Source organism: Aptenodytes forsteri, unplaced genomic scaffold (assembly GCF_000699145.1).
Source record: "Aptenodytes forsteri isolate BGI_AS27 unplaced genomic scaffold, ASM69914v1 Scaffold88, whole genome shotgun sequence".
In the NCBI taxonomy this organism is placed as follows: domain Eukaryota; kingdom Metazoa; phylum Chordata; class Aves; order Sphenisciformes; family Spheniscidae; genus Aptenodytes; species Aptenodytes forsteri.
The window spans coordinates 2,620,522-2,638,867 of NW_008795948.1; the positions used below are offsets into that span (position 1 = coordinate 2,620,522).

General features: G+C 37.5%; 1 protein-coding gene across 1 annotated transcript in view; it reads right to left on the bottom strand.

Annotated features, from left to right (window-relative positions):
- Positions 1–18,346, bottom strand: part of FAM193A (family with sequence similarity 193 member A) — a 55,602-nt gene that overhangs the window by 34,777 nt on the left and 2,479 nt on the right. Inside the window, exons 2-7 of the mRNA XM_009285396.1 lie at positions 17,284–17,529; positions 14,752–14,918; positions 14,293–14,460; positions 10,917–11,151; positions 7,598–7,722; positions 2,960–3,104 (exon numbers count right to left, since the gene is read on the bottom strand). Of these exons, the coding sequence (XP_009283671.1) occupies positions 2,960–3,104; positions 7,598–7,722; positions 10,917–11,151; positions 14,293–14,460; positions 14,752–14,918; positions 17,284–17,373 (930 nt within the window). The 5' untranslated portion in view covers positions 17,374–17,529. The remainder of the gene's footprint in view (positions 1–2,959; positions 3,105–7,597; positions 7,723–10,916; positions 11,152–14,292; positions 14,461–14,751; positions 14,919–17,283; positions 17,530–18,346) is intronic.

An 18,346-nucleotide genomic window follows, 5' to 3' on the forward strand; every position in this document is an offset into this window, starting at 1 on the left:
GGCTCCTCTACCACTTGGAGAAGGAAGTTATCATTGATGCATTCCAGGAACCTCCCGGATTGCTTATGCCCTGCCGTGTGGTCCCTCCAACAGATGTCAGGGTGGTTGAGGTCCCCCATGAGGACCAGGGCTTGTGAGTGTGAGGCTGTTCCTGTCTGTCTACAGAGGGCCTCATCCGCTCGGTCTTCCTGGTCAGGTGGCCTGTAGCAGACCCCCACTGTAATGTCACCTGTCCCTGCCTTCCCTTTAATCCTGACCCATACGCTCTCGGTCAGCTCCTCATCCATCCCCAGGCAGAGCTCCATGCACTCCAGCTGGTCATTGACATAGAGGGCAACACCCCCCCTCGTCTCCCCTGCCTGTCCTTCCTAAAGAGCCTGTATACTATTTTTTTTTATTAAATTGACGAGGACTGTAAAAAAAATCACACATGAATATGGAGAGACAAGCAAGGAGCTCTCCCTGGGCTCTTGTGGAGCTGGGCAAAGGCATTCCTGTATTCCTTTCTTCTGTGGGAGCCAGCAGTAAAAAACCAAAGGAAACACTTTCACACAAAGTACATATGACTATCTAGCCATTACTTATGGGAATGATCCAGACATATTTAGGACCTCCTGAATTAAATATAGTCTAAATTTGGTAAGAAAAAATAGGATCTGGAGGTACAGGCTGCATACATCTAAACTCTCCTATATTCCAGACACCCTAAACATCTTCCTCAGATTTTAACATGTGATGAATACAGGTGCTGTTATGAACGAATCCTTATTCTAAATTTTATTACAGCATGCACACATGGTATAGCAATGTATTAAGTTACATGTCTGTGCATGACACAGCTGTCTTACACAGTCTTTAAAAAAAAAAAATAGTATTTGTATTGCTTGCAAAAGCTATTCACTTTTTTCCCCAAGAACAGGTAACATAACATATCGTAGTGGAGGGTCCATTAATTATCTCTGCTAATGCCCTGTCTAAAATTTTGGGTATAGTTCCCCATTAGACAAATGAGGACCATTCTTAAGTTCTCCTCTGTGGTGGCCTGTGTGTTCTAACCTTTGATACACTAGCAACAAAACCTCACAATTTTGTTAAGCCAAGAGGCAGCAGATAATGAACGTGCATTCACTGTCAAGATCCACAGTTTCCACAGTAGCTGGGCTTTCTGATTTCCACCTCGTTGACAAAAATATCACTGCAAATTCAGGTAAGATGGTCATACTGAATGATGTATTTTTGATCAAGAGGGTATAACCACAGGTTATCATCAACATGGGGTTTAAGATGCGATTGTGAAAATGTTTTTTCTACATATAAATACCAATATAAATATCAATATCTCCTTTAAAATTTGATGGTTTAAGTTTTAGGTTTGTTTCCCCTACACACCCCCCCTTGCAGGTTTTTTTGGTCATTAGGAAATAAGAAGTCATCATATTAAGTTTCCCCAAATGGGAGAAGGGTTTCTGTTCGCATTAGGATACAAGTTTCACTGAGCAGATTAAAAAAATGCTGTAAGACAGTACTTGTGGCAGTTGCATGGTCACTTGATACAGAGAAATACAGAAAAATCAGTTAAGAATTGATTTTGAAGTGGTGCAGATCAATCAGTCAGAAGCCTGATATGAATGTGACTCTACAGAAATTCCACCTTTTGGAAAACTAAGTGAATGATGAGAAGTGAACTGGGCTCCCTTTTTTACTGGAGAGGCAGTATGAGACAGCCACGACACCCTGACATCATGGGGAAAATGACTTCTAGTGAGATGATGAAATTTTACTGAGCTGCCATCAAATATTTAGGTGCACAAAAGCAGTCAGATCAAGAGAAAACTTCGTAACTGATAGCTCACAGATGCAGACCCCAAACATAGAACAATCTCTAAAACTAAAATTATTTATGTCCTGTCTCCATCTTGAAGGTACTGGAATTAATGGTAAAAGTTCACTTAAATCTTCATCACAGGGAACAGCTTCTGAAGGACATTTACAGTGTACTATAAGACTTCAAAATATGTTTGTCATCTATAGGAGTAACATATCATTACTAAATCTCAAATTGGATCTCCATATTCCTAATGTTCATAAAACTTCAAAATATAAGAAAAGTTCTATAAAATTCTCTATCTTCAATTATTTCAAGACATGTTCTTTCTTCTAGTATATTTAAAATTGAACTAAACAGTATTCAAAGCCTTATCCTGAGGTGTTTTTAAAAAGTCAAGTTCTTTGAACATGAGACAAAAATCACATGAACAATTTTGGGAGAGAATAAACAACCACTTGCAAAATAACCAGCTACTTTTCCAAAAATTAAGCTCTTGACAATGTAGCACTCAGCACAACAACATGATTATTTTCTGAAATGTAGCACAAACTCAGAAGAATCAGCTGTCAGAACATCAAGTTAATTAAAAAAGGATAACTTCAGAGGTCTCAAATATTTATGTAGTGAGACTCTGGAGTTCTGATTTTGACAGTTTAACAAAGGTCATCATCACACTATGCTTTTAAAAACTATTGCATGTTGGCAATCTCTTCTCTGAATTTTATTTAATGCAATTATTTTGGAATCTTAGGGGGTTTTGTGGGGTGGGGTTTTGGGGGTTTTTTTGTTTGTTTTTCCTTTTCTTCGTGACATCTACAAAGAAAGCTTCAGATTACTGTGCTATGGGAAATTTACAGGCTAAAGTCATTCAAACATGTTCAAAGACCATCTCTAAACAATGTCACAACAATCTGCTTCAACAATCTGAAGATACTTCTGTACAATTACCATTACATATTGGTATGTTAGTGTTCTTTTCTATTCTGAAAGACTGACATCAATGAAAAAAGCTACATTTTGTTGCTTCAAAGCTCTTCATAAAAATACAAAAAAAACTTTTCACTGGAGGTACAGCCTTGCATGGGCTGCTCCCTACATAATCAGTCTTGAGACTGTTTACATGATTCTTACCTGTTCATCAACATAATCATCTATTCTTTTCTGGCATTCAAGCCATGCTTCAGCAACTTGACCCATTTCCTGTTCCAGCTGATGATACCTTTGTAGCAAGGTACTATACATATCTTCACTACAGGAATCGTGTGTTGTTCCAAGCCTAAAAGTTCAAATAGCACTTGTTATAGAAGAGACATTTCACTGAAAAACCACGCTTTTAAGTTCTGCCAGCCAAAAAAGTGTTGCTAAAGTGCAGTTATTGATACACCTAGGCCCACGTAGCTGCTTGTACCCCAAAACTGAGTATTTTTAGTCATTTTTCAAAAAATATCCAACAATTGCTTGTTCCAATGTTCTGTAACCAACAATAGCAAGAATGTGGGAAGTGCAACATTTCTAGAACCTCTTTCCCATGAGCAACCAGATGTCAAACCTACTGAGCTGTATTTATTCAAATTTTGTTGCTTGATATATTTATCCTTCCAAATTCTATGGGCTAAATATACATGTTGACTATTTACTGAAGGGCTATATAGTAAAAATAAAGCCAGAAGCTTGTTCATCAGAACTCTCGTGATGAATGCTAAAAAGATTACTAGACGAGTTGGAGTTCCAGCTGGGAAAAGTGCTGTAGAATGAGGCAAGTGAGATAATTTGGTTGCATGCAGTTATCTACTATCCCTCAAGTGGCATCAAGTTCAAAATGTGGTTATGCCATTCACTGATGACTGTCTCTGTAAGGAGCCCCAGAAATAGGAGACAGATTTACCTTCCTTTCTACTACTACATTTTTGTACAGCAAATTCCTTTTAAAAAAAAGAAAAAAAAAATCTATTAGAGTGCATCATCCCAATGATTCTTAAGTAAATAAGCAAACTCCCAAAATCTTGACTTCAGAAATAAAGACAAAATTTTTTCAATAATGTGTGTTTAAAGCACATTGAATTGTAATGACCTGTAAATTGACACAAATAAACAGAAGCTTTTCAACATTTCTCCTACTCAGTAATTAAGAGAAAACTGGTTGGTAGTTAATTAGGCACAGAGGTTGTGTGGTGAGTCAAAGCCAGTACCAAAAAACAAACTTCAAGTATCTCAAAACTTGACATTTAAGCCCAGTTCAGCATTTCAAGGAGGTTTCTTATAGATTTCCATTGCAACAGGATGCTAACCCAATCTAAGAAGTACACAGTCCTGCCTATCATCTGGCAAAGAACCAAGCCCTTAATTTTAACATGGCAATTAAATATAATGAAGAGCTGAGCAAACAGACAACTCAGCAAGCATTAAGTTACAGCTGTTAGCATGGACTTTGCCAATAAATTCAAGTTTGTTTTATTTTGTTGTTTTTGCTCAGAACCTGCAACACAACCACTTTAGAAGGGCGCATAAGCAATTCTGCACATTAAAAACTTGGGAAGTCCATGCTTGGTAGAGTACAAGAAGCAGTTTAAAGGGATACAGTGACTTTAGGATACAACACTTTCTCACTATCAGTGCAAACACTGTCAATTCCTCTTACTAGATCACGATTTACTACTTTTCTTGAAGCCCGTGTTTCTGGTATTATGCAATTATGTGAAATTCTGATCCCTACTGTACGGAAGTCAATAATTTGTTCTCATAACTGCTGCTGAGTAGTACTATTCTTTCACACACTAGTTGTGCACAAAATCTTTTTTAAATACGCTCTCAAGTTAGAAGCAAAGGAACTTCTTTTTTTAAAATTTAGATAAGCAATGTAAATGCAATGGCATTTACATTTTCAAATTTTATCGTGACTCTTGAGTAAAGGTTAACATGCTACTAGTAAATACACTTTCACTCCCGAGGCAAGTATAAAGCAACAGTCTAGGTAATATTTCAGCCCTGTAAAGAGAGGTGGAATATATTCCTGGACTGCAGTAAAAAAAAGGTAATAAAAAAAGCATCACACATACATAAAACTTAACAAGAATTGCTTACTTTACAGTAACTGAATCTTCCAAGGCATACCTGTTAACATAGATCCTACTGTATGCTTGCGTACCTTGATCAGGAACCCAGAATTTTTCGGTCAACAGCATTTAACTGAAGCTGTGCATATACCCTGAACACTGTCCCATCCCATACAAGGAAAGCAAAGAGGACAGAAAAGCCCAAGGACAGAAAAGCCCTAGGTATCCGTTAGTTACTTCATTACCAAACCCCAATACAGCAGTCCCATTGAATGTAGGTGGCGTGTCAGTGGTTGCATGTAATCAAAAGCATCTTAACCCAAGAAAGATATTTAACATCTAAGAAACCTTTCATACAGACACCTTCATCAGGAAGCACTAGTCAGTCACCTACAAAAGGACGGGATTTCCTTAAATACTGATTATGAAAATACAGCCTTATGAAATGCTGTGTCAGATCTAGAAGCCCTGCTGACTAATTAACTCTTGATAAGCATATGGACAGCTCTTACAGCTGGTCTGCAGATTGTACAACTGAGTGTGCCTCCTAAACAAACCAGAGGTGTTGACTAGGTAGCAGAACAAGATACAACACATTAAGACCCTGGTAGTTTAACCTGAGTAGATGACCAGTCCTGTGAAATACTGACACAGCTGATCTATCAGCTGGTAACCTCCACCCCCACAAGACTGCTATGTTTAAACCTCCCTAAGTGAACATCTTTTCTAGTCTGACATCCGATAAGCATCCTTGGAACTAACCACAGCACACCAACTATGTATTTTGACAAAGCCAGAGATACACAAACGATTTAGTGATTTAAATAAGGGGTGAGAGAAAAGGTTAGCACCCAAAATCTAAGTGAAGCTGAGATGCCAAAACGCCATTTCACATTTCTTCTTCCAGAAGAGAAAACAGTGAGGCCAATGCTCTTTTGTAAAGAAACTCTGGCAACACCTTCTCTACTGCACGCAAACGATTCTCTGCTGCCCAAATGATCAGGGAATAGGCTGATCCCTACTTCTCCATGTGAGGCCTCTCTGATGGAACATTCCTCCACCAATTCCCAATAGAAGGCAGATTATCCTCCAGAAAATATCTTAGGAAACGCTACCTAATTCTCTTACTTCAAGACCCGGAGAACTCAGCAGTAAAATCCTAGGAGTCCATGAAAACGTAAGTAATCTATGTTTACCAAAGAAAAATAAGACATACACTATATAAACTAGAAACCATGGAACAGAAAGCTTGTGTTGAACCTCTCCTTTCAAAAAGGCTCATGTGAATCAATCTAGGCAAAACCACAGTTTATGTGAAACACCTTTAAAGCTATCTAGGGAACACAGATGTACCGGAAAAGAAATTCCTGCAGGAAGACATTCTGACTTCATCATATTTAAGCCTTGAAGGTAGCTGCCACTACAGTGAAGTTCTGCAGAGAAACACCTTCTGTTGCTCAGACTTTAATTGCAGTAGCACTTGAGAACAACAGATAAATGAAAACAATCCAATGCTTTTGTCAAGAAATGACCATAAGCTTCACTAAGACCATTCTCATCTCTGCAGATGAAGGCAACAGAAACAGTCTTGATATAGCCCGGATTGCTGGAGTAAGAGATGCAGAGAAGCCTTGTCAAGAAGCGTGGAGATGACTGAGGGATACAGTGTCAGTGACAGTGGTACCGGGAAGTCAAACACAGATCACTGTATGCGATTGAACAACATGCTATTGAACATAGCAACAGGATTACCTGCCTGGAGGGGGGGAACAAAAAAAAAGAAAAGAAAGAAAAAAAAAAGTCTTTCGGTACCAACCCAGTTGCATGTAAACCAATTAGACAAGTTATTCAGAGGGATCTTAGATTTCTTGCTGAGCCCATTGACAATTAAGCTTTCTTGCTTTCCTTTCCAGTATCTACTAGCAAAAGGAGAACTCAGAAATTTCTTTATTCACTGTGAGCAACGTCTCTTGTGACAGACTTAATCAAACTGCTCTTGTAGCATGGAAAAATACCCGAGACCATACCTTTAAAACACACGTATTCAAAACATAAAAGTCTTCATCAGAAACAAGATTGAGAGGTCAACACAAACCATCCATGACTGTACTTTGAAAGTGTTCAGACTTGGGATAAAGAATAAAGTTTCTATGAACTAATACCTCTTCCCTAAAGAAACCAAACACTTTGCAAGTACACAAGTTACAAGCAGAGCAACCTTGCTAACAAAATATACATTCTAAAGCCCCAGGAAATGCAACATGCCATCAGACCTACAAGCACATAGCAAGGGATTTTGTTTCTTTTGCTTTCTCCAATGAAAAGATTGCTTAAAACTCCAAATTAAGTTATTTGTGTACTGTGGGAAGCATGAAGGCATTGAGGCTTTAATTCGTTTGTAGAGCTGTAAAGACAATAGCAATGCTTGATGACAAGTAAAACCAGTACTATTCAGTCATACCATCAGCATTTTCATAGGATGCTGTCATTTTACTAGGTAACCTACAAGTAAGCAGATTAGGACAGTAATTCTCCTGACAAACAAGTTGTGACAGCAGCCTGCTCAATCAACAATACTGTTTTCAAGACAGATCAACAAGGATTTTTACCTATTAAACTGTAGAAGCAGCAGAGAACTTTTTTTTTTTAGACACTGTGGTTACAAACATGGGTTTTGATTTCTCCTTTAAATTACACAAAAAAAGTTAAACTCTACCTTAGCTGTGACACCAATGTTGGCAAGCTATTCTGCAGGAGTGGCTCAGAAAATACCAGATTTTCAAACAGATGCTTATTGTGCAATTCCCACGTCACCTGAAATTTCTTCAAATGTTCATTTTCCTACAAAGAAAAAACAACCAGAAATAAGCCAGAGTTAAGAGGCAGGGGGAAATCTCTGTCCAAGGCAAGAATTTTTTTTTAAATATAGTTTCCAACCTACAGGCTGGATTATCCAGCTCAGATCTTACCCAGTTTTAATACCCAGAAACTCAGAATTTAAGTAATTCTTTAATGACTTGAATAACCATAGCTTCATTCCTTGTTTTTCTAAATTATTTTGGATTTGGAAAAAAAAAGAAAAATAAGACTATATTGTTGAAAGCTTCCATTCATTTCTGCACTGAAAGATATCTTATGATCTGAACCAGTTATCCTCAGGTTTTCTTGTCAAACAATTGTCTATCTCCGATTATTTTTCAGTTCTTTGAACTTACCTAGTCACAGACACATATGATAGCAAGCTATAATCTTTATTCAAAACTGACAGAAATCACGTAAACGGTTCTAAGTACAGCTTCAAAAATGAAGTTTTCTAAATAGACAAGAGACTAACAGCTTCTCTAGTAAGCAGAATGTTTTTCTATTTGAGGTTATTTAACACATAATTGCATATAATTTCAAAGTCTAAAACTTAAATCTATTATTATCAAAACATAAGAATCAAAGACAGGTGTAATATTTTTTCAAGTCAGTAAGTTTTCCCCACATAGAGCCAGCAGTACGCAGGTTTTCTAGACCAGGACTCCCACAGACAGCAAAATTAAATGCAAGTGTTCTGGCTATCAGATCAGCAAGTGAGCCCTATGCGCTATAACCTTGAGTACCCAGAAATACCAGAATACTCTGGAATTTCAAAGTTTTGTTAAGCATAGTGGGTTAAAAAACAAACACACATTTATATCAGACCTAAACACGAGACTATCAGTATTCAAAAAAAGCATTGAGTTTGGGGTTTTATTATTATTTAAGAAGGATGGGTAGTTTTTTTTCCGAGTTGCATAAGACACATGTACCCTTTCACTTTGAATATTATGTCTTTAAAATATTTAAAATTTCTTTAAATTGCTAATAATTTCTGAAGAGTCAACACTAAGAAAGGTTGATTTCCTAAGCAATTTCCATATTATGCTGTGAACAAAACAGTCAACACTTATCTACAAAACCTTGTATATCAGATTGCGCAGAGTACAATATTTCTCAAAGAAATACCAGTTAAGTTTTCCCTTCTAGTCTGCTATACTGTGTACTCAAGGACTCTTCTGTACTGACCACAGTCTCTCCAGCTTGCTCTCAGCATAATCTGTCATTCCCTGGTGGGGCACAAGGCTTTAGTTTCTGCTGTTGAACTTCGCTAGTTAGCTGGATTCCTTTGAAAGGAAGGACAACTGTCCATAATTTCATTGAGAAATTAGTTCCTCACAGTTGGAGGTTCAATGCATTATATGCCTTTGCACAGCATGCTACGTGCAAAGGTTTTACCTTTAAAAGGAAGGCTGCACTAAGTTTAGAGATCTTGACTGCCTTTTGTGTACTTCAGCTGAAAAGATTCCTTCTTCCACAGTGCACTGGTATCTTGAGAGAGAACAACCATGCACACTGAAAAGGCTAGTGACCCTACTACCTGTACTGAAAGCTGTGACATACTACTCCATTTAATAAGAAGGTTATTTATTAAGTCTAAGAAATGTATGACAAAAGACAGTATCCTACATTCCCACATTTCAGTTTCTGAATGTCACAGTTTAGTAGAAAGAAGTTTTCAGTACTTACTGGGCTGCAGAAGGAAAAGGACAAGAAAAGTCTGGGGTATTTTGTGTTTTCTTATGCTTTGTTTTTTAAGAGAATAGGAATTTTATTTTACTTTGAATTTTGTCAGAAAAGGGGTAGATTAGGGAGTTCAAGCATCTTCTGTCTCTTCAGGGCCATTCTCTCTCTCTCTCATGCCTGCTAAGTTTTCATGTTTACTAGTTCACAACAATCACCGGGGGGGGGGGGGGGGATTTTTCTGACCAGCGTGTAATTCTGGCACTAACGGGTTCATTATTGGTGGATCTACTTTGAGAAAGCTAACATTTGTACTGTAATCCATCCGCTTTTCAGCTGAACAAGTTTCTAACTTCCAATGTAACTCAACCTGAAGAGCAATCTCCTCCCAAGCATCTTGTTAGAGACTTGATGACTATTAAAAGCAGCCAATAAACTGGAGATGGCAGTGACCTCACAACTGTATCTAAGTGATAAAGCTGGGGAAGACAATACAGACAACAGGAAATACAGAGCACTGACAACAGAAAAAAGCATCAGATATGTTCAAGTTTCTTAATAGAAACACCTTCCTGCTTTGCCAATTCAATTTTACTAACAGCCCTACCTCAGTAATGACACTCTGCTTCTCCTCCATTTTATATCCTTCTCACCTGTGGCCATCATAGTCTTGCTACTGCCTATTCTTTTCCTCTCTTTAGATACCCAGTCACTTTCAGCTAATTGGCAATAAAATCCAAATTTACCAGTTTACCCACTTTGGTTTTTTTTGCTTGCGCAAAGTTTACATAAGAAAAGGGATGTACAGGAAAGGATTATTAACAAAACAGAATTAATAACCTTCTCAGCCCTTAAACAAATAGAATTACAGAATTTGTTTACTGTATTACTCACTCATGATGGACAGTTACTCAAGAAGATATTTTTAAGGCTATTGCTTATTTTCTACCTGACAATATAATCCCAAGTCTAACATCATAATCAGTTGACAAAAAAAGCATTTAAGAAAGAACATAGCAGATTAATTCCAAGACAAGAGATCACCTTTTCAAGTAGCCATTCTTGCTTATAAATTAAAAGAAAAATTGAACATTGAAACAATCTAAGTTAGTGCTACACATAAAAGTTTGTGTCCTTTAAACACGGTTGTCAAGAGACCATTAAAGATTGAGAGGTGTTTCTCACATTTGCAAAGGCGTTATCTAAAATTCTGTATATCTGCTTAAAGATTAGTTTCAGAGTAAGTGCCACAAAGAGCATCCCACCTTTTTCTTTACAAACAAAAGGTAATTTCATCAATTCACTGTAAGAAATGCCTAATCTACATTTCTGAAGAATTTGCATTTTCAGAATATCCTTGTCTCCAAGCATGCAGACACAAAAAACCTTGCATTTTACAAGTCACAGAAGACACCTGAAAGGGCCCAGAACACCTCTGCTAGCATTACCCCTAGCAAGTAGAAGCATACAGGTTATTTTTTCAGTCTTACCAGAGTAACTAGAAAGGCGCTGATTGTACATGCTGCCTGACAGAGTGCACTGTATTCTTCAAGTAGGAGTGAGATGAACTGATGTGCCTGTGGTGGCCCTTGTATTGCTAATGTTGATGCAACTTTAGATCCCAGTGACAAGTGTCTGAGCAGACGAACCTTCATTTCAAGCACATATTCTCTAGCTTGCTGTTCCAACCGTTGGTAAAGCTGATATGGATCTCTTTCACAAAGCCTGTATTTTTACAATATTTGTGGAAAAAAAAACACCCACATGTAATCAACAATTTTTACTTTCCTAAAAATATTTACCAGTTACCATCATAGTCACCAAAAAGAAACAGTGTCTAGGGTTTACAGAACTACCTTAAACCTGGGAGAACACAGTCCAGTTCCCTACTTTTACACTGTGGGATTGAGCTCCTGTGTAGCTTTAGGACTAGGATGCTTGCACACCTGAGGAACAAATTAATTTAGGACCTCAGTATTTCACTTCAACTTGTGAGCTAAAAAACCTTTACTCAATTTGCATACAACCCGACAGACACTTAGCCTCTTCAGACAAGCTTCTTTACAACTTCTCCATGTTCTTATATACAGCCCTAGTAAGTGTCCCAGTTGGAACAGCCAGACCTAGGCCTGATTAATATCCTGTTGAAGGACAGGCCTTTACTTCAAGCCATTGAAAGAGCTTGACCTGTTAGGCAGCCAGAACATGCCTAAATACATACTAACCAGACTGGACTCGGTGACTGCTTTGGGGGACCCTTCAGTTGTTGAGCTGAACTGAAAGAAGTCATTTAATACAATTACCAAACTTTTAAGACACTCATTCATTAAACTCCTCACCTTCATCAAGAGTTTCTTACCCCAAGTTGCAGATCTTCTGTACAAGGACACTTTTTGCACCTTTTATTGAAGCCATGCCACTGCATAGCAGAGGTATGGGATTCACAGGGCCATAAAGAATGTCCTTCAAGGAACATGACTTAGGGCACTCTACTATGGTAGTGCCTGAGCTGCAATCATTACAAGTGATTGGTGTGGTTTTTTATTATTATTTTTTAAAATCTAGAATAGGGCCCAGAATCTGGGACTCATTTGTTCCAGGGAAGCACACTAACACTGAAGCTCCTGAACCATACTGCCCTCTATTCCCTCTCTGTTCAGCCACTCAATACCTGCAAGACTTGACACTGTAAGACACAGCTTCAAAGAGAGTCAGGGCTTCCTGCTAAGGACAGCATACAGCTGACTAGGTCTGATACTCTCCTGGAGTTGAGACATGGGTTTGAACCACCTCACACAGAAGAAAACTGAACATGATGGCTGCTTTGAAGCACTTTAGAGTGAAATTGTACTATTTAAAGTCCTGTGCATAGAGTTTAAGCACTTGCCTCAGGTTTTTTACAGCACAGGGAGGTAGGGAAGAAGAAAGGGATTAGATAAGTACTTCAGAGTTAGATGAATAAAAGTCTGCTGCTATCTAGTCCCTGCTCTTCCCTCATCGCTCACAAAATAGAGTACTATCATATTGCCATAAAGTGTTCCAACATACAATAGGAACAGTACTTGACACCACTACTTATTTTCAAGTAAGTAGACCAGACAGTCCATTTCTTGCCAGCTATGTCTAACAGAGCTGAGCATGGAATTAGGAATTTCTGCTTTTTAAACATAGATTTACTTGGCCACAGCATGATCTTTGGCATGCTACCTACATGTTTGTTTGGTGGTTTTTTTGTTTTGTTTGTTAGGTTTTGTTTGTTTGGTTTTTATACTTTCAATATCTACATTGACTAGCTTTGTTAAAAAATTTTGCATGATATTAGCACCATGGACTGGACATACTGGTGTCTGCTCAAACACCGTATCCTAATTTTATTTCATACTTTGGAGACCATAAGGAACTCGAGTGAAAAGTAATCATATTCGTTTTTTTTGTTTTGTTTGTTAGGTTTTGTTTGTTTGGTTTTTATACTTTCAATATCTACATTGACTAGCTTTGTTAAAAAATTTTGCATGATATTAGCACCATGGACTGGACATACTGGTGTCTGCTCAAACACCGTATCCTAATTTTATTTCATACTTTGGAGACCATAAGGAACTCGAGTGAAAAGTAATCATATTGACATTTCAGGTTTCCTTCTTTGAGATCCTGTTTCTGCCTTTGTATTTTAATAATCTCTCTCAAAAGTGAAAAACAGTTCTAGAGAAATCAAAGCTCCTAAGTACATAAGAAAGGTACATAGTATGTGTTCCAATTTCCAAAATTTTTCCATTAAAGAGAAACTGCATAAAAATAAACAACCATTTTAGCTGTGATTCAGCTTTAATTACCTACACACTATGCAACATTTAAGCATCTTTGATTTCAAAAATCTACGCTGCATGTTTTGACCACTTAAATAAACAAAATGTGACTAATAGGGAGGCATACTATATTACTCTACATTTACACAACTCATGTTCAAAACACTCAGTTTTTATATAACAGAAGTGCAATAAGCTTATTTAATTATCTATTAAGGCTGATTCAGGAGTATAGTCATATAAAGAGCAATGCTAGATGATTATAATCTTTCAAAAGTTTCTTTACCTCACCAGAATTTAGCTTCAACTAGAAACTCCACATAAGAACTACATTTTCTCAGACTAGTCAGACCTTAGTATATTAAGTACGTACAGAATCAAGGAGAGCAACTATTCCTTGACCACATGCTCAGTTAGACAGAAACTGAGATGAACCTCCTGAAGCACTTCAAGGACAGCCACACCATTGTCAAAAGGAAAAAACCCACAACTGAGGATCTCATTAAGCACATCTTCAACTTCACACCTAGTAAAGCTACAATTTCAACTTCTGAAATGAGAAGGAAGTTCTCGGAATCCGCCTCATCTAGTGATCAATGGCCAGTATTACTTTTTTTTTTTTTTTTTAAATAAGTCTCTTCTAGCTGTTACAACTACAGTAAGATACAAGCACTATTATAACTCAGGTTAGTTCGACAAGGTAAGACTTTCATGCGGGGCAATTCAAACTAAACAGTGCCTTATTAATAATAATAATAATCTCAAGGTCTTTTGAAGAATAAGATTTTGGGACCCTTCCATAATTATACATTAATATTCCTATTGCAAACAGCATATGAATTTAATAGCTTCCCATGCATTCAATCTAGCATTTAAAAATCCTGCATGAAATAGAATTGACTGTTCTGACTTTTCATTCTAGTGGAGAGGCAATCATTCCAAGCAACGAGACTTACAGATGGTAAATAATGTTCTATTAAAAAGCAATATTCCCAACTACTTAAAAACTAGTTTTGAAAATCCTCCTGGCAATCAATAGGTATTTTTCAAAGTGCTATACCTATCCACCAGCTCTTTCATTCCATCTTTATCTGGTACCAAAGATTGGTCTTGGTCATCTGCCAAAGGGGTCCCAGCTTGGCGATATATACACCGAACCATGTATCTTACTTCTGACCAGTAATTTTGAAGCTGCTGAGGTTCACGTTCAGGCTCTGCTGAATTTTCTCTGCAAATAATGACAAAAATAATTACTCTCTATTTGTGTATCGCATGGGTGTATTGATTCCTAGTATTCTAAAGATGTTCTTCAGGAAAAACAATGTACATCTGAAAATGCCTAAAATAAAGTACATGCCTAAAATAAAGTATAAAATTGGATAAAAGCTGCCATCCATAAGTTACTGTTATTGTCAGATAGCCTGTTTAAAGAGTTTAAGCATACACCAACAAATAGCTACAACACTGCTGACAGTCTGACTACAGATACCATGCTGTTGAGTTTGAATTCAGTTCTTACCTGCGCTCATTACAGGCCTCACAGTTACATGCTATGTCTGAAGGAGAGGAATTGCTAAGATCTGCAGCAGGCACCGTCTGTGCACCAACAGTTATTCTTCCTCCTCCTACTGATTCCTGCTGTGATCCACTGTTTCCAAGAGGCATGTGCAAAAGGAAATCTTGGCTCTGAAAGGAAAAATGCAGGTAGCCTTCAGGTTGTAAGGTAGAAGTCTGAAATGTTAATAGGTAGGCAATAATGTGGTAATTCTTAGTGCTGAATGTATTTTGGGAGGACACTCAACCAGGCACAAAGAATTTACCTTCAAAAAGCCTAATAAATGCAAGATATGGACTGAGAAAACCAATGATATAAAGAGAGCTTCATTTCTAATAACCAAAGTTTGTTGGTTATAATTATCACCTTTATGTACTCCAGCATAAACAATGAACTAAGCTAAAGGCTTGCATCATCCATGATTAATAAATAAATCATAAACTAGTAATATCTCCCCCATCTCTATTTGACAGTATGTTTGACTTTTGTAGTTCAACAATCCCTTCTAGCAAAAATCATAAAATCTCCGTGTTTATAACAGACAGACATACTACTTCATAGTAATGGATGTTAGAAAGCTGCTGCCATTGGGAATGGATGCTCCCTCTTGTGTACAGTGCTGTTCAGTACTAGCAGATGACACAAACCACTCTCCCAAGGCTGCTGGTATTTTGGTCTCCAGTTTCTCTCCCTTCTCTGTGCTCCAGCCCCAGTACATACCATGCTTCACTCCTGCACCCTCCCCAGGTTGCCAGCAGCTTTCTGTGGCACCAGGCAGAGACCTCTCCCACATTAGGAGCATGACTGAAGGGTTTTTTTTGTGCTTCACCCCAGATCCTGGAGCAGGATGCAGACACAGGTCAAAACAAACCTCCATGCATTTACTGCCAACAGCATGACCAGCTACTGGGGATGGTGCTGAGGCAAACCAAGCTAGGTAATGAGAGCAACAGTGACCTGAACACAGCAGCATTTATAGCAAACCACTATACTCTGGCTTGCAGCGACTGATAACAGATTTTTTTTTTAGCTCATTTTAGTTTTTTTTCCCAGCTGATTTCTCTAATTTGACTAGCCATCTAATCCATTTAGTTGCTTTAAGTCAAGCTTTCCAACTTGGAAAATCCTTTTGCTGTTTGCTTTTAAAAATTCCTCTTTAACTAAGAAAACAGTTGCCAAATTAAAAAAAATACTGTCAATTTTTATTTTACCTGGAGTATTTATAACTTAAAAAAACGTTTAGGAAGCAAATCCTGCCTTCCTTGCACTTGTAGGACACTTATTTTCTTTACTAGTTCATTAAACAGAGCTTAAATGTGTCAAAAATTTTGACTCAACTGAACAATAATGTGCTTCAGTCTTGCTGTGCTTTGAACTCTCTAGGATGTGTTTACCATCAGACTACCAGTATAATTCCCTTAGATATAATCTCTTCTGATTAATTTTACTAACCCTTGTTAATAGCAAGAACAACAGTAAACACTAGTTGTATACAAGTGATATACTCTTAAATTTCCCTTACAAAAAAAAAACTGTTAACTGTGCTTTTAACATGAGTTTAACAACATATGCTATACAAAGACAATCTTTCTTCACACCAATTTGTTTACTGAAATAAAAATCTTACGTGTCTATGGGCACGTGCACAGTCTGTTAGCTCTCTACAAGGAGATGTCAGCTGGAATCTATAACGCTTCCAATTATCGGAAGCGTGTGGCTTCCCAGATCAGTTGTGAAGATTTAGTTCTGCAGTACAGCATCATAGTTTACTTCTAATGGGATTTTGCTGGACCTGTCAATGAACTTTTTATATCTTTCTGCTACACTGAGCACAGCTCTTAAGTGAGGTTGAATTCTCATTTGAAAATATTTTTTAACACTGATTTAGAAAATAATCACAACTTGAAATATTAGCACCATGTATTAAATCAGTGTTTGCAGTGCTACAACAATTTTTCTTTGTTGTACGTATACTATGCAAAGTTGTGCTTCTTTATTTAAAAAAAATACAGAAGAGACAACAAAACTCAGACACATGCAGGAAGGTGGCAGTGCAACTGCAGTGACTCAAGAACACTACTAAAAGAAAAAGGAAAATTCAGATAGTTTACTTCACAAAAGGGGAAAGTACACATGAGCAGACAGAGAACAGAAGTGTAATGATTGAAGTTGCATCAGTAAGAAAAGAAACAGAATTTAAGTAAAGGGGAAAAGGCCAAAGCATGAGATCCAATAAATTGAAAGGGGGGAGAGGGGGACGACGACACACCAAGGAACAAATCCAAGCCTTGCTCTATTCAAAAATCCAAAACTCAGGATCAGAACTCCTCATTTTTGGAACAACTTGCCTGTCCAGTTTAGCTCCTAGGCAAACCAACTCAAAATCTCCTAAAATACTTTCTAAGCATTTAGTTAAGTGGTTCCAAAGCACAAAGTAGCATTCAGCCCATAACAGCATATCTTCTTAGTCTACTGAATTGAAGTACTTCAACTTACCACAAGAGATTGCTCTATTGTAGCATGCCTTTCCTCCTTTTCGACTGTTCGTCGACAGTCTGGACACACCCACAGTGGAAGATGCAGCATATTGTTTGCTTTCGGAGATGTGGAAAGTGCTGTTTTGCTAGAATTTTTTATTCCGCTCTCTGAAAGCGAAGTATCTTTTCGTTCACTTCTACAAAGAAGACAATGCTCGCCAGTTGTATATGGTGCCCTTTGGCCCAAGCCAAAGGTAAATGGTGTCTAGAAATAAATGTTTTGATAGATAACTGGTTATTCACAGAATACGTACCAGAAAAACTTATTTGGAGATTTAAAAACAAAACAAAACGTATTTTAAGTCATCATTAAATGGTGAATATTTGGAGTGTCCCAAGATCAAACACAGCAGTGTTAGTATCCATGTGGCAAACAATTCTGATTATGAATACACTCCCGTTTAAAAAGTAATGTTTTCAGGGAGCATGGACTACAGCCTTCCCCTCTAAAATAATTCAGCCTAGATGCAATAATCTAGTAAGTAAAATATAAAAGGGATAGTACAGTTCCTTTTACTGTTGTCATTCTTAGAGATAAAAAGGAAAAAAAAGGACTTTGAAGTTCTGCATCACCTCCTTTTTCAATATTAACTGAAACAAAGACATTTTCAGCTAAGCTTGTTACAAAATAAAAGATTTACTCAGTTTTTAACAAAACCAATCAGTAGGGTCTTAAAATCCACTATCAGCTATTGAATAAAGTAGACTTGGTAACTTATGAGGATAGAGGCAGTTCAAAACCTAATTTCTCTTCCAAGATGCTACTGTGCGTGAAGTTATGGTTCAGCCACAAAATGATTATTCACCAAGACTGATACTCAAAAACATGTCTAGCAGCACAAGCCAAACAGAACCCAACTTTACAAGACATAAGCAAAGTTACAATGAATGGAACTGTCCTGGTTTCGGCAGGGATAGAGTTAATTTCCTTTCTAGTAGCTGGTACAGTGCTGTGTTTTGGGTTTAGGATGAGAATAATGTTGATAGCACACCGATGTTTTAGTTGTTGCTGAGCACTGCTC